Source organism: Nuphar pumila, chromosome 7 (genome assembly GCF_984573655.1).
Source record: "Nuphar pumila chromosome 7, dmNupPumi1.hap1.1, whole genome shotgun sequence".
Taxonomy (NCBI): Eukaryota; Viridiplantae; Streptophyta; class Magnoliopsida; order Nymphaeales; family Nymphaeaceae; genus Nuphar; species Nuphar pumila.
The window spans coordinates 9,558,939-9,575,865 of record NC_143255.1 but is presented as its reverse complement, the minus strand read 5'-3'; the positions used below and the strand labels follow the sequence as shown (position 1 = coordinate 9,575,865).

The following is a 16,927-nucleotide window of genomic DNA, read 5'->3' as shown; positions in this document are numbered from 1 at the left end:
TCCACCTTGGTGATTTGATGGACTTTGTTAGAGGCTCTTATTTCCTTACAATTATCACAAGAATATCACGATATTCTTGCGATAATATCGCAATGTAATCAAATCGGCAATATTTTCAAAATATTGTGACATTTACATATAATATTGTTTGCTGAAAATACATAGATAATATCACAATCAGTGTTATTAAAAACGCGCCTCAAGGCGCAAAAAGCGCGCCTCGCCTCAAGGCGAGGGGCTTTGTGCCTTGAGGCGCAGGCATAAGGCGCAAAAGCCCTGAGGCGCACGCCTCATACGCCTTGAGGCGTACGCCTCAGAGCGAGGCGCGCCTCAAGGTGAGGCGTACGCGCCTCAAGGTGAGGCTTTTAATAACACTGGTTTTGTCCTATTGAATTTTCTCTCCAACTTTTTCTAACTTTTATGCAGTGGGAGTCCAACTCAAACACCAATCTTTTGCAAGTTGTATGAAAACAGTAAACCCCCTTATGAAATTAAGAACTAAGTGGGTAATTAACTTTATCCTATGTCATTAGCAAATTATACTCTCCAACAGCTAGCATATGCCATCTGAATCTCTCTATATATAATCCATAGATACATGCCTATCGAAGAAGGAAATTATATAATTGATTTTCATGCCCACTTTTCCCCTTCAATAAAGTGATCACTTATATGTTCATCATATCCACATTCACCTTTTTACACAGAATTAATACCAGGATTCTCTTATCGATCTATTATTATCTCCACTCCAAAGTGCTCCCTGTGGTGTGTCTGTTCATATGTGCTTTGTGAGAATCTTTGTATAGGTTTAATCGTTCAACTTTAATTAGTTTGTCCTGGAATTTACTATTCAAGTCATAAGCAATAAGTTAGATTCACTTTTAGTAAGATTAGAAGTGTAGTAGACTATTATACAAGAATTTAAAGATGGGCCAACAATAGGCCAATTTTCTGCTCAGACTTAAATCTTATTCTACAAAAATAATGGATATATAGGTATATATATAGAAACATCATCCCTAGGATTAGTTAAATAACTAGATCTTAGAAAAGGGTGTCACGTTAATGAAAGTGTCACGGTTGTTTCACTGCAGTTTATACAACTGTAACAGTTGAACTGTTCTTGCTTTCTCAATAGCATCCACACTGGGAGTGTTGTATTTTGCACGCTGTCTCATAAAAAGATGCAAATCACAGTTGGATCAGTAAAGAGAACCATAGTTTCACTGGTTACTTAGCTTATAGAAACGTAGTTTTCAACACATAATTTGACAAGTATAACTAATTCAGGAATCAAATCCAATAGTCTAACTTCAAGCACATGGTATAGGTTTGGGAATATATAGGATTCTGGCTAATTGTATTGGTTCGCTTCTTATGTCATAAAAAAATATCAGATCTCTTTTCATGTTGGGGATCCCTCTCATGTCTTCTTTACCCTTTTACTTTACTTTATTTAGAGTTTCCATTCATTGGCCAGAACACTGTGTGCACATGCAAACAAACTTATTTTATGGCATAATAATGTAAATGCTCTTGATACTAAGTATTTAATCAATTTTATCAATCTTTAATTATTCCACAATACAATAACTAAGTTGTTTGTGGCTAAATTTACTTCTACTGCCATGGTTTGATGTTAGGTGTATGATATACTGTCATGGTTTGATGTTAGGTTTTATACGTTAATCTCATATTTTTTAGAATAATCTCATATATTTTAATTTCTTTTAGTTAATCTCATATATTTTCCAGTTATGTAATCAATTTTTTAGTTACTTTTATATGTTAATCTCATATTTTTTAGAATAATCTCATATATTTTAACTTTTATAGGTTAATCCCATATATTTTAACTTTTGTAGGCTAATCTCATATATTTTTTAGTTATGTAATCAGGTTTTAGTTACTTTTATATGTTAATCTTATATTTTTTAGTACTTATTTGACATTTTCTATTTCTTATTGGTTGTCAATTTCATCAATAACGCATTTCTTTATTTATTTGTATTTTTAGATATTTTTTTATAATTTTTTAAAAGTTTTCAAAAAAATTTTTTGAGGCTTACGCTTTACGCCTCAAGGCTTACGCCTCGCCTCGGTTTTTGGTTGAGCGCCTCGCTACGCCTCAACGCTTTTCACAACACTGATCACAATATTTTGAAAATATCGCTGATATCTATGACTGAGTGGGTTACAGTGACTATCCAGTGAAGTGTTTCCCAAGAAATAAAAAGCAATGTTAACTATATTGTATTGTATGACACAATATGTTTTATCATTGTATGAGCCCTTAGGTCGACACTATATGCAATATAATATGAGTACATGATGATTATCAACGGCCTTATCATATAGAGTGTATCATATGATACACCCTGTAGCATACGGACCGATGCTATTTTCTTTTTTCTGCATCAGCTCGAAAAGTAGCAACCAAACACTTTGGAAGCCCCGTCTTGGCCCCATTTTCACTCTGAACTCAATTTGCACCACTTCTCTTGCATTTTTGGATCAAATCACCCTCAAAAATTGGGTCTTGACCAAAATTGAGCCCAAAGAAGGTAGATCTACCATTTTTCACTCTTAAGCATCTTTTTTATGCATTTCAACCTCAATATCGAGCCTTAAAATGTCGATTAAAGGTGCTTGATGCAAGATCCTCTATAAATTGAAGCTACAGGACTCAAAGGTCTGAAGAGGTGTTTGATATGGGCCCTAAGCAGGTGTTTTGTGAAAAGATCTTCAATTTTGAATTAAAATTGTGAGACGAGCTTTGTTCTAGACTATTTTAAAGAATTTTTCCTTTGTTTTAAAGTTTTTGGATTAAATCCATAGATAGAGGATGGAGGACACCACAAAATGACGGCAATATTGAAAAATGATTGACTTAGAGGCAGGTTTAAAAGGAGTAATAAAATGTAATTTTTGCAGTTATATAATGTATGGTAGTTTATATAAATTTAAATGCCATGTTGTAGGCCACAAGGCCCACAACATCTTCACTATATGATTATCTACCCATCCTCGTATTCCATTTAATGTTTGTAAGAGTTTGTTGTAAGACTTGTAAAAATGATAGAAGAAAGGTACAAGCAATGGTTGCATTATTTAGAGAAACAAAGCAGCCACCTCAAACAACTAAAATTTGCAATAAACAAAAAATCATCGAGTTTTTTTATGAACTTTGACCGTAATATATATACATATACAATAGATAATCATCTATCGATGATCGATGTGACTCTTAGCAAATATTTTTTTATTAGGTGTTTTGTTTATTTAGCATGTTTTAGCAGGTACATCTGTGTTTAATTAATGTCTAAATTCGATTTCTGTTTTATTTAATTCGATGATTTGTCCTAAATTTTTTTTATTCGTTTGTATTTTTTTAAATGGTTTTTTGTTGTAACTTATAATGCCATACGCATCTCTGGACTTTCCGATATGGATTATAGTATTATATACACACAACACAATTTTAGAGGATTATGGTCGAGCGCAGTTCACTTTTATGATGATATTTTGTCTTTGATCTCATATGGATCACATGAAATGAGAATTGGTATTTATTCTCCAGATCTGTATATACCTGATCCTCATCAGACTGCATATTATATTATAGCCATGTTTAAACTGCCTACTCAAATCTAAACCTAATTTGATGATTTCAATAAGTACAAAGCTCGCCATATTAATTAGGCTCAGATTCAGCCTTGCTTCCTCAAATGTCATCAGGCACAATTAAGGTTCTTCCATCATCTCACTTGATTCCTTTTGCAGTAAATAAATTGCTGATTGCACCATCATAGGTGTGTTTTCAATGAAATACAATTTGAAAAACCAAAAGCAAAGGAATGCACATACAGTTATTGGTTCCTCTCCTTCAAGTTCACCAGCATGGTTGATCAACATTTCTCCATATTCACCAATACACCAAACTGCTACTCGAACAAGACTTTCCTGGATGAATATAATTTATCAGGGGCTGGAATCAGAATAATAAAATGAAATAGAATATGGAAGTCATTAGAAGTATGGTGTGCAAAACCTGATCATTTGAAGCTTGGAGTGCCTTGTAGAGGGATCTAACAGTATAGCCTTGAAGCTCTTGTGCATTGCTTATAACAACTATAAGAGCATGCCACACTTCATCTTTGACATAATTTCCAGTCTATGGAGTGCAGTGATAAAATGAGACTATGAACGAAAGAAACGAACAACATATTAACTAACAAAAACGGTGTCTTTGACATGCTAAAATCAATTTGCCAAATGTCATCCATAAATTTTTGAAACAGAAGTTCAAACATGATCATGATTTTTGTTCCAACATGATTTTCATTCTTTAGCTTGATATATTAGAATCTTTGTTATCAGACAACACACATACTAAAACCATCAAAACATAAAACCTATGTCACATGGGTGCGGGTGCGGGTGCGGGTGCGGGTGCGGGTGCGGGTGCGGGTGCGGCGATGCGGCACTTTAAAAAAACTTGGGTGCGGGGGTGAGGGGAGGATATATATATATATATAGAGAGAGAGAGAGAGAGATAAAAAATTTAACAGTTTTAAGTTAACACTACGTGTATGTGTGTACATTTATGTATTTATATATATAATATAGATAAAAATGGACTTGATTAGGGTTAACTGAATCTACTTTTGGATAGAAATGGACCTCAGTGTGGTAGACTTTACCTAACACAAAGGAAGTTGTGTCCAAGTGTCGCACCCACTTGGGTGCGGGTGTGACGTGGATGCAGTGAGATGTTAGAAGAGTCCGTGTGACATAGCATAAAACTAAAAATGAAGGCACTTAGATGCAAACTTGAGCACAGGATCTAAATCATGACCAGGTAGTATCAAATGCTAAACAGACATGCTGAACAAGATTTATTTTAGCAGACAACTGCAGTGCATAAAGCACCAGATTCAAAGACACTACAGAAGACAGTATAATGTTGCTTGAAAAAAAGATGCAACAGACTTCAGCAACAATTTGACTGATTGTGAGTTCCAATTATGAAAGAAGTGGTGAGTCGAGAAGACCAGGAGAGGCTCTTAGTGGTGAAATAGGTTGCCGCCTTTCCTAACCTCATAACCATTATCAGCAGGGGTCGCAGCCCAAACCATGCTTTGCTTGTTGAGCCCCAGCCACAAAAGGGGTTGCTCATCCTGCTGAAGTCCCCCTTCCACAGAAGTCAGGTTAGATACACTCTCACACACACAATCAAACTTTCGCAAACTTCCTAGCTTCCAAAATATCAACACAAAATCCATGAAACAGTCAAATAAACATTTCCAGTGGAGAAATCCAATGTATCTTTCCATATCTGAATGCAATTTCAAGCAAAAAAATGCACTAGATGGTTCGTGAACCACCAAGTTTTGCATGCAGCCCCAACCAAAACAAGAAAACTAAACTGTGCTAGTCTATGTCACATGGATGCGGGTGTGGCAATATATATATATATATATATATATATATATATATATATATATATATATATATATATATATATATAATTTGTGAAGGGGAGGGGTCAAGACCCCTCCCTGTGCTCCATGTTGGCAGGGGAGGGGCCGAGCCCCTCCCTGTGCTCTCTGTGTGCAGGGGAGGGGCCGAGCCCCCTCCCTGTCCTCCCTCTTTGTGCAGGGGAGGGGCCAAGCCCCCTCCCTGCACTCTCTGTTGGTAGGGAAGGGGCCAAGCCCCCTCCCTGCACTCTCTGTTGGTAGGGGAGGGGCCGAGCCCCCTCCCTTTCTGCGTCGTCTTTGTGCAGGGGAGGGGCCGAGCCCCCTCCCTGCACCCTGTTTGTGCAGGAGAGGGGTCAAAGAGGAGAGGAGGAGAGCAGAGGGAGTCGGAGAGGAGAGAGTGTACCTGAAGAGGAGAGCAGAGGTGGAGGGGTCGGTGGCGACGTCGGGGTCTGGCGGAGGCTTCAGGAGGAGAGGTCGGGAGGATTAGGGCACAAAAAATTTGCCCTAATCCTCCCTCAGCAGCAAAGTTCATCGGGCGTAAAAAAACATTTTTTTTAAAGTCTAAAAATTAGACACAAATGACCCTGGGTGTGTTGACCGCACTCAGGGTCAGGTTAACCGCACCGGGTGCCGCACCCGCGTCGCATCAACGCGAGTGCGGCACCCGGTTTGCCAAGTCCCTGTGACATAGGTGCTAGTGTTTCCTGGGTGGGAATGAAGTCAATTCAACAACTTCAAGATCCGTCTCAGAATCCTAACAGAAACTCTGAATAGCCAATATAGAAACATGAAAACAAGGAAGAAAGAGACTTAAGCATTAAAGGCCACTACTGCATCTCAAATTGCAAAACTCAGTGATTGAAACACATAAAAATATAAAAAATGGCCCTAATTTTCAGAATAAGTGTCAAGAAAATACTCGCAAGTCTTCAACCAAATCACAATGATGGTAGTTTCCCTGAAAGCTTCATATCACAAGAGCCCTTTTAAAGTTGATGGAAACCATAAACCAATGTGTCTTTCACAATCCTTTAGCTATCCATTCACCTCACAATCATCTTTCACCAACAACATATAAAGTTACTTTTAGTTATCCCACAAGTGGACCCTTGCTTATATACGTAATACTCATTAAAAGCAACTGTTATTTCAGAAAATAGGAAATCCAAGATATCACATGCCCACATATCAAAAATACTGAACATTAAGAACTTACAAATAACATCCGACATATCATAACATTGTGCACAACTTAACAACATAATTTGAGTGTCATACCTCTGACAGAACCTTCAGCATCTGATCGATATACCACAGTTTATCCGGTGAAAACCTGTGATAGAAAGAGGTAGTAAACAGAATGACCCGTGATGTGTGTGTGTGTGTGTGTGTGAGAGAGAGAGAGAGAGAGCAAAGAACCAGTTTATCAAGACCCATCAAACAGTATAGTACGTACTTCTCGACAATTGAACAAATTTTGGCTGTAAGATCATCTTTGAACTCTGGGTCACTAACTTCCAGATAATCAATAAGCTCTTTTGTCAATTGTCTAACATTGCTGTCATTCACCAAAAGAAAAACCAGTTCAAGTGCTCTCTTCCTAATTGAAGCATCTGAATCCTGCATTTTTTACATAAGTGATCACAAACCTCCTGAGACAAATAGTAGAGAAATTATAATCAAGCTGCAAATGTTGTAATAAAAATACGAGTCATTTTATATAGAGCAAATATAAATAATTGGAATATAAGCTTGATTAATGATAAATACTATGGGAAGCCATGACTTGTGGTATTTAATGAATCTTTTTTAACCTGAATAGAGGGAAGTGGACAAATTTCTAGAGCAATCTCAATCATTCTAATGGAGTGAAATGACTCGGTGAACAGAAAACTATTTAAGAAGAAGATGAATATCCTCTAACAAGGAACAACTTTTTTAGATAGTGAAAAGACAAAAATCCAGAGATGCTAGAGTGTCATTCTTAAGATGATCATTAGTCAATGATTTTCCTTCATTTCTCTCATAGTATGCAGCTCAATCTAATTGCCAAAACAAAACCCTTATTTTCACTCTCACCTCATTATCAAATAATGAGCAAACCACAAGTGAAGCAAACAGGTGGCATTTTACTGGCACATTAGTTAGCACATAAAGCTTTGCACCAAAGCATTCAAGATACACACAATCAGGCTTGTGAGATCGTAAAAGTATAAAAAAACTAGGTATGTAAATGGTAAAATAGACTATTCTGGCATAACAAAAAGAAATGTTTGATACCTAATGATTGACTGCTCATGCGTCAATTTTTTTTTCATAAAACGATGGATGACTACGAACCATCTGAACATGGTAAGCACCAGGACACCAAACAAATTCATATTTTGGATGTGGCAAGACTATATGATAGTGCCAACAAGTAAAACATAAAATCCAAGAGATAACAGATGGATTAAATCCTTCATCTCAAATAGTTCGTTGAATTATTGTCCAATTGAAATTGCAAAGAATTTTCTGTAGATGTCAATAAAATTTAGAGATGTGTGTTTACTGTCCAAATGTGTTGGTTGCTCCATGAACTAACAAATAGTTCTTTCTCAGGTGGTAGGTCCAATTCCAGCACACCGTTGACTTCTAAGCATAGGTGCTTGGGTGAAAAAACAAATAATATCAGTGCAAGTGGTTACCGCAAGAATATTTCAACACTTGAACCAAAAAAAGGAAATAAAAAAACATAACCGGATTGCTTATCTCATCAAAAATCGCATAAGCTCAGATCTCTTCCAGCATAGCATGCATTTGATTTAAAGATAATATCACTCTAAATTATCAAGTACAAGTTTTTGTTCATCCATCTGATGATTTCTTCTTCTCTTAACATTGTTTGAAGTAGTGCTTTTGTTAGATATGCCTAGTAGGTCATCCTTTACCAATAGAAAATCCTTCAATTACATGTTTTAACTGTTCCTTCATCTTATGGTTTCTTCTTCTTTTTTTAACATTACTTGAAGCAGTGTTTTTCTCAGTTATGCCTAAAAGCAGTTCATCCTTTACAAGTCTTTCATTGACATTCTATTCCTAACTTGTCAAAACGTTAAGGCCTAATTCAATGATAAAGGGTGCCAGCAATTATCACATATGGGCACCACAAAAGGCAAGAGATGTTCTCCTAAAAGGAAAATTCAGGAATCTTGCACATGATTCACATGTTCAGGAGCAAGCCAAACATTTATAAACAGATAAAGAAAAGTTTTTAAGATAATCTAAACACAACAAAATTAATCCTTCATTTCAAAAAACAAAAATACAACAATAGTCCATTACCTTTACACACTCCACTATTGTATTCCGATGCCTTTGCACTGCCTGGGTATCCATTGTGATAGCCTTCATCAGCATGTTTAAAGCAACATATCTGGTTAAAAACCAAAATACTTGTTATATAAATTGAAGCTGCACTTGTAAACAACAAAGCGGTTGTAACACTCACACTCAATACCAGGCCATGCCCAAACATGGCTACTGAAAAGTGAATTTTTGCTTGGTCTAAATTCCTAAATCATACTCTGATGCTGCAGTTGTTGCTACCCCCCCCCCCCCCCCCAACAGTGCACAACTATCTGTGTGTGTGTGGAAAAATATCTTGTAGAATTATGTGCATCAACTTGCCACACTAGGGTTTTCTAGTACCAACCATCACTGATTGGCTGTAAATTGTTTAGGCAGCAGCATCCATGATGAATGGCACTACCTATGGGTGGGCACAACCTTACCAGTTCCCAGACAATCCAATGTTAAAACAGTGCCAGTCAAGGAGATGGGTTTTGTTTGATCAACAAAACATAGTGGCCCCAAACATTGCTACTTATGATGGAACTACATAGTTTCATTTCAATACCAGGTCTGATGGTGGCATTCAAAAAGAGGGGTTTTGGTTGGTCAAGAAGCACAGAACAATGCAAACCATATTACTAAGGGAACCATGATGAAGAAACATGCTACCAGTTTCCAATCATGGCAATGCTGGATGTTGGAAAAGGAAAAAGAGTTATAATCTGTGCTACTACACACGTTCACAGGATCAGGCCCCTATATGCAGTACAGAATTGGTACAATAATGTCAGGCACTATAAACCTATAAAAGTTCAATTATCTAGTATTCTGGAGATATCTGTCCATTCAAGGAATTAAAATTATAGAGAAAAACAAGAACAACCTGATATTATTGTCGCGATTCGACAAAAATCTTCCCAGAATGTTAATAGCAAGAACACGCAGCCCACCAATAGCTTCAATCCCCATAATTGTTTCAACACATTCATATAGTATGGCGTTTCCAGCATTTTTGTTAGACTCTGTACTAGTTGCAACCTAAAAGGAGAATTGAATTAATCAAAGATCATCAACATATTATGAATTTTCAGATACCAAAATAAGAAAATCATTTATGAGAATGAGCAACAGATAGTGGCAGCTTAGAATACACCTAATAGAACCAGTGTTAGTGTAGTTATTTCATGTGGTTTTCTGAAACCCATTGGAAGGAGTTAGATGAAAAAATTGTGAAGTTCTTTATCAGTTTAGTTAAAAGATCAAGGAAACCTACATTTAAATAGACAAACTAGAGCTTAAACTGACAAGAACACTTTTTCAAATACAATCATGTCAGAAAAGAATATACCTCTGGTGGTAACTGAATTTTTTTTTTGAGGAACATGAAGGCTTATGGAGTATGGAGTCTATGGACTTGGCTTAGTAAAATCATAGTAGAAAGATTAGATGTGCCTTTGTGTGCCAGCACAAAAAAAGAAGAGAAAAGAGCACCACATAGAGAAGATGGTTATTAATATGCACAGAAAAGATGGAAATTATCAAATATGTGAAGAAATGGTCCTTTATGCCAGAAATATAATTCCCTGAACAATAGTAACATTGGGAAGGCGCATATAATGCAATGATAACATATTTGAAGCAAAAACCGACCCCCCCCCCCCCAGGATGCTTCATCTTAGAAATACAATGCTAATAGGATCAGGAAAGCCCACATGTTTGGGATATTAATATGGAAAAATAAAAGGAAATAGTTGACATCTCAAAGGAAAAAAAGTATATCAAATTTTCAAGAATGAAACAGCACATATATAGTATTAATTGAGCGGTTTTCTTTAGATTGACATTGTTCAAACCAACTAATACCGAAGTAACAACATACAATATTGGGTGATACTCAAGAACAACTTGGGGGAGGTGAAACAACCATACCCCAAAGGTTGGCCCAATATATAAGAACTTTGATAAAACAAGAAGGCTAAAATATGAAGCATATCTTCAATTTGGTATTAGAGAAAGAAGAAAGATACTATGTATACAATGGTGTAAGGCTGTTTGAGACTTGAGTGAGAGATGACTAAAATATAGAAAATATATATCTGAGCAATAATATCACTGTCACTTGCATATCAAAAATACATACCTGAGCAAGAATGTCACTCATTGTGTCACTTACATCTGCATCACCTTGACCCAACACACGAAGAAGTCGCATGACCCTGATCTGTAGAAAGGGATCAGTGATCCCAGATATATCATATTCTGGAGCATACCCACTTGTCACGACGTTCTTTAGTACCCGAACCAAGTCCTTTGTGTACTGTAATTGGGTAGACATAACAATGCAATTCAGCGCACAATAGCTTCATTTTACAAAGATGAACCAATTTCTAAGTAACCCTAAGTCTAATTGAGCACTTGAGCAAGTTTTCTTCACTGTCACTTGCATGTAGGGCCAGAAATAAATGTGTATCCTTTTCAAGAACTGATTTCTTTATGTTCAACAGTCCAAAAATGGAATATACCTTTCTTAAATAATCAAGGGCCTCTGGACTGGCTTTGCATATTTCTGTGCATAGTTGTACTCCAGTGATTAGAACTCCATGGTGCTTTTCGCTAAGTAAACCACCAGCTGGTTTCATAAAATTTTCTGCAAGATCTGGCACTTTTCGTATAATTCTGATAGAGCATAAGGCTGCCTGAAGAAAACAAAAAAGTGAACCTTCTGCAATTTATAATGATGCAAAAACTTGGCAAAAAGAACACATCATAAGCTTAATAAACACAAAGAAAATGATATCTATATTGTAAATTTCTACCAGACAATAGTCATATTTCTAAAATGAAACTCAATAGCAGATCTGGCACTTTGAATATGAAGAGTTGATGCAATGAAATGACAGATAAAACCAATCAGATGAAGGTAATATTGCCAGAAAAGTAGTTACAAAATAGTAATGAATGGAAAACTCTCCTTTTCCAACTTCTCTAGGATTAAATGAAGCCTACGGTATTTCAAGACAAGCCTCAGGATCTCCAAACTCCAATATATGTAGTGTGCATGTTTCAAGATGTTGAAGTTGAACATACATAATGAGCTACTAGTGCTAGGCTTCCATACATACATATATATAAATACATAAATATACATATATAAAGAGAGAGAGAGGTAGGTGCAGACTGTTAAAATATGTAATCTCATATAATATCTCATATGTAATCTCATAGATATGTAATGTTTTATCTCCTTTCTAGTTAGGATTTTTTGTTTAATTAATTCTAGTTAAAATACAACTAGAATTAGCCAAACCAGTCCATCATTGGACTGATTTGGCCTTTACCTTTTTGACTAGTCAAAAAGGTACCTTTTTTACCAAGTCAAAAAGGTAAATCCAAAAAGAGCTGTTGGACTCCCCAACAGCTCTATTAGAGCCGTTGGAGAGTCCAACAGCTCTCTTAAGGCTTCTCTCTACCTCTTTATAAATATGGGGCTATTCCCCTTGTAAAGACTTACTCTTGTTTTGGGTTTTTATCTCAAATCAATAAAATTGTTTATTTTTCATTTTTATACCCATTTCGGGTTGTGTGTATTCTTAAGTTCTCTTTGTGAACCTTTGTGGTTCTTATGATGTATTTGTGAGAACTTGTTGAGAGACATTTGTTGTAGCGTATTTTTCACTTTCTTACATGGTATCAGAGCAAGGTCGGTGGATGTGTATTGGGAAGCGTGCCATGCAACTACTCTTCAAGAAAGTGAAGTCTCTTTGAAGGAGTGCTCGTGTGTAGCCTTGAAGGGCGTGGAAGGCTACTTATTTTCGATCTTTGTGGTTAAAATTTTCCTCTTCCCACTTGCTTTTCTTCTTTCCCTCTCATTCCCAAGCTTGTAAAATGGATGACAATGATAATGTCACCATTAAGTCCATAAAACTCAACGATTCAAATTATGTAACATGGGCTTCAATCATGAAGCATCTTATTTGGGGAAAGGGTCTATGGGGCTTAGTTGATGGAACCGATAAGGAACCTAAACTAACGCTCACTAAAGAAGAAGGTGGAAGAGAAGTACCTCTTTTGGAGGTGGAAAAAAACTAAGGCCATCTCCACATATGAAAAGGAATGGAAAGAATGGAGAATGGGTCACGCCAAGATCATGTCTTGGCTAATTTCTAGTGTAGACATAAAGAAGTGTTCAAGTCTCGCAAAATTTGAACATGCTAATGATGCGTGGGAATATCTTAAGAGAATGTATTCTCTTAAAGATATTGCTCATATATGTAACTTACAAGAAAAGGTTCGGAATATGGTTCAAGGAGAGAGAAGTATTAGAGAATACTACAATAGCTTATCCGAACTATGGGAAGAGTTGGCTCTTCTTGAACCAAAGTGGCATTGTCCACAAGACATTGAGCTTCGCCAAAATCAAGTAAATGCGGAGCATTTTTTTCAATTTATAAATGGGTTGAGATCCGAATTTGAATCAACCAAGTCCGCTCTTCTACATCGGGGAAATGTTCCCTCTATTGAAGATACCATTGAAGAGCTAAGTATGGAAGAAAATAGACTCAAGAAACGAGTCGACAAAAGCGATGATGATACAGTTTTAGCTGTATCTAGACCAGGTAATCACATTCGCACATACAAACCTCCACATATTGGGAGAATAAACAATGAAAGGCAAGGAGGCGATTTTGAAAGGAGAAAAGTTATTTGTTATTACTGTCATGAACCCGGACATGTTAAAACTTACTGTCCAAAGTTGAAAAAATCTTATGAGAAGAAGGTAGTTGTTGTTGAATCAAAAGAATCAAATGAGACACCCATTGGAAACATGTCCCTGTCTCAGCTGGTGGAGGCTCTACAACCTCTTCTTAAAGGAACTTCTCCCTCAGCTGGAGTTGCGATCTCTTCTGTTGGCACCTCCGATCCAGGTAAACCCCTATGGCTTCTTGACTCTGGTGCTTCTTTTCACATGACACCAAATTTAAAATTACTGTCGCATTGTTATGACTTAAGTGGATCGAGTGTTTTTACTGCGGATGGAACATCCCTTGAGATAAAAGGAATAGGAAATTTCGAAAATAACTCTCAAAACTCAAAAGGATTTTGTGTTCCAAAGATTAGATATATCCCCAAATTTAATCTAAATCTCTTATCTGTTTCTCAATTAACTGATCATGGGTGTAATGTTTCCTTCTCTTCTCATGATTGTCAAGTACAGGATCACCAGTCAGGGAAGCTGATTGGGGAAGGCCATAGAGAAGGAGGCTTATATTACATGGATTTTTTGGAATTACCCAAGAAAACATTATGCTGCAATGTTCAAAAAGTAGGCTTGGATCTTTTACACCAAAGATTTGGTCACCCTTGTATATCCAAGCTTCAGTACTTTCCAAACATGAAAAAAATTTGTAATTTTAAAACTTTCACTTGTGAAAAATGTATTCTTGGAAAAATGAAACGACTAGCATTTCAAGAAAGAACTTTTGTCTCCACTCGACCACTTGAATTAATTCACTCTGATGTTTGGGTCCTGCACCAGTTACGTCAAAAGGTGGGTTTTTATACTATGTAATTTTTGTGGATGACTTTACACGATATACCTGGATTTACTTTCTCAAACACAAATTTGAAGTGTTCTCTTTTTTTCAAATATTTTATAATATGGTCAAAAATCAATTTAAGAATGATATTTCAATATTTCGCACTGATTCGGGGGAGAATTTTTATCAACTGAATTTAAAGAATATTTGAACTCACATGGAATTTCACACCAAAAATCTTGTCCCTATACCCCTCAACAAAATGGGTTAGCTGAGAGAAAACACAGACACATTATAGAAACAACTAGAACACTACTTATCACACATCAAGTTCCTAAAGTTTTTTGGGCCGAAGCTATTTTAACTGTTGTGTATCTTATTAATAGGATGCCCTCATCCTCAATAAAGAATATTAATCCTACTGAAAAGCTTTATAAACAAAAACCTGATTATTTTAGACTGAGGGTGTTTGGGTGCAAGTGCTTTGTTTTTACAGATAAGAATGATAAATTCTCTCCTCGTGCTATACCCTGTACTTTTTTAGGATATGCAAATAATCAAAAAGGATAAAGATGTTTTGACCCTAAAAACAACAAGTTATATGTTTCAAGGAATGTATCATTTCTAGAAAATGAAAGTTTTTTTGAAAACAAAAATTCTACTGAAATAGATGAGTATTCCTTCTTGTTGGATCTAGTTCCAAAGGATAGTGAAAGAGAAATTGATCTAGATGATCAGATGGATGTGATTGATTCTGATCCTCATAGAAATAGTCAAGATTGTATTCAATACTCTAGACGAGGAAATTTAGAAAGACAGTGTGCCCTGGATAAATACACATGGGAACATGAATCTGCCTCTTCATCTAGAAAATCCACTAGGATCTCGAGGGTTCCTGCAAAGTTTGTGTCATATCAGTCTTTTTCACCAAAGCATCAAGCCTTTATTGCTCTAATTCATTCCTATGAAGAACCTCCCAGTTATGATATAGCCAAGGATCAACCAGAATGGGTCAAGGCTATGAAAGTCGAATTAGAAGCCTTAGAAAAAGCAAATACTTGGACCATTCAAGACCATCCTCCAAACAACAAGAAACCTATTGGTTGTCGCTGGGTGTACAAGGTGAAAACCAAGAGTGATGGCACTCTTGAAAGATTCAAGGCCCGGTTGGTGGCAGAAGGCTATTCTCAAGAATATGGAATAGACTATGAAGAGACCTTTGCCCCAGTAGCTAGAATGACCACTGTTAGAATCCTAATAGCTCTTGCATCAATAAAGGGATGGCATATCTTTCAAATGGATGTTACAAATGCTTTTCTAAATGGAACTTTAGCTAAAGAAGTATACATGGACTCACCACCAGGAATGAATATACCTAAAAGGAAAACACTTCGCCTAAACAAGGCTTTATATGGTCTCAAGCAAGCTCCAAAAACTTGGTATGATAAGTTTAGTAAGGTTATGCTTGATTTTGGTTTTCGATTTTGTCTTACTGATACAGCTTTGTTTGTTAAGAATTCTGATGCAGGTATTATCATCCTTCTACTCTATGTTGACGACATGATCATCACTGGAAGTGATAAACAGGGAGTTTATGATATTAAAAAATTTCTCAAAACACATTTTGAAATGAGTGATTTGGGTTTTTTGAAATATTTTCTTGGTATAGAAGTTGCCTACTCACCTAGAGGTTACTTGTTAACTCAATCTAAGTTTGCATTAGATATTGTTGTCAGGTCAGGTATTTCAGATGAAAGACATGTTGATACTCCTGAGATTGTGAATGTCAAAATGAAGATTGATGATGGAGAGCCACTCGAGAATCCGACTCCGTATAGGCAACTTGTTGGGGCTCTATCGTATCTATCTATCACAAGACCTGACATTACACATGCGGTCCATACAGCCAGTCAATTTCAACATGCTCCAACTTCTGTTCATATGGGAGCAGTTTTGCGTATTATTAGATATATCAAAAATTCTATTTTTTGAGGATTATTTTTATCTACTTCCTCTAACTTAGAATTGCTTGCTTATACTGATGCAGATTGGGGTGGTGATCCAAATGACCGCCACTCAACTACAGGTTTTTGTGTCTTTTTAGGAGAATCCTTGGTGTCTTGGCGATGTAAGAAGCAACAAAAGGTCTCTCTCTCATCAACTGAAGCTGAATATAGGGCAATGGCTACAACTACTATGGAATTAGTCTGGGTTCGACGTCTACTTTCCGATATGGGAGTTGAAAGTCCAAAAGCATCAAATCTGTGTTGTGACAACAAGAGCTCTATCTATATTGCAAGCAATCGGACATTTCATGAACGCACCAAGCATATAGAAATGGATTGCCATTATGTTCGAGAGGAATTTTTGCGTGGCACCATCAATCTTCCCTATGTTGCTTCAGAATATCAGCTGGCCGATTTCTTCACCAAGCCTCTCGCTGCTCCTAGGTTTCACTTTCTCTTAGGCAAACTTTCGGTTATCCAACCATAAGTTTGAAGGGGAGTGTTAAAATATGTAATCTCATATAATATCTCATATGTAATCTCATAGATATGTAATGTTTTATCTCCT

At 36.5% G+C, this 16,927-nt stretch overlaps 1 protein-coding gene across 2 annotated transcripts in view; it reads right to left on the bottom strand.

The window, feature by feature from the left end:
* LOC149831077 (AP-1 complex subunit gamma-2-like) overlaps nucleotides 1-16,927 on the bottom strand; it is a 74,657-nt gene that overhangs the window by 39,853 nt on the left and 17,877 nt on the right. Inside the window, exons 4-11 of one of the 2 annotated variants that reach the window (XM_090013652.1) lie at nucleotides 11,339-11,512; nucleotides 10,957-11,133; nucleotides 9,700-9,854; nucleotides 8,808-8,898; nucleotides 6,940-7,103; nucleotides 6,762-6,816; nucleotides 4,055-4,177; nucleotides 3,871-3,966 (exon numbers count right to left, since the gene is read on the bottom strand). In XM_090013652.1, the coding sequence (XP_089869778.1) occupies nucleotides 3,871-3,966; nucleotides 4,055-4,177; nucleotides 6,762-6,816; nucleotides 6,940-7,103; nucleotides 8,808-8,898; nucleotides 9,700-9,854; nucleotides 10,957-11,133; nucleotides 11,339-11,512 (1,035 nt within the window). The remainder of the gene's footprint in view (nucleotides 1-3,870; nucleotides 3,967-4,054; nucleotides 4,178-6,761; nucleotides 6,817-6,939; nucleotides 7,104-8,807; nucleotides 8,899-9,699; nucleotides 9,855-10,956; nucleotides 11,134-11,338; nucleotides 11,513-16,927) is intronic. The other variant, XM_090013653.1, reaches the window with a different exon arrangement.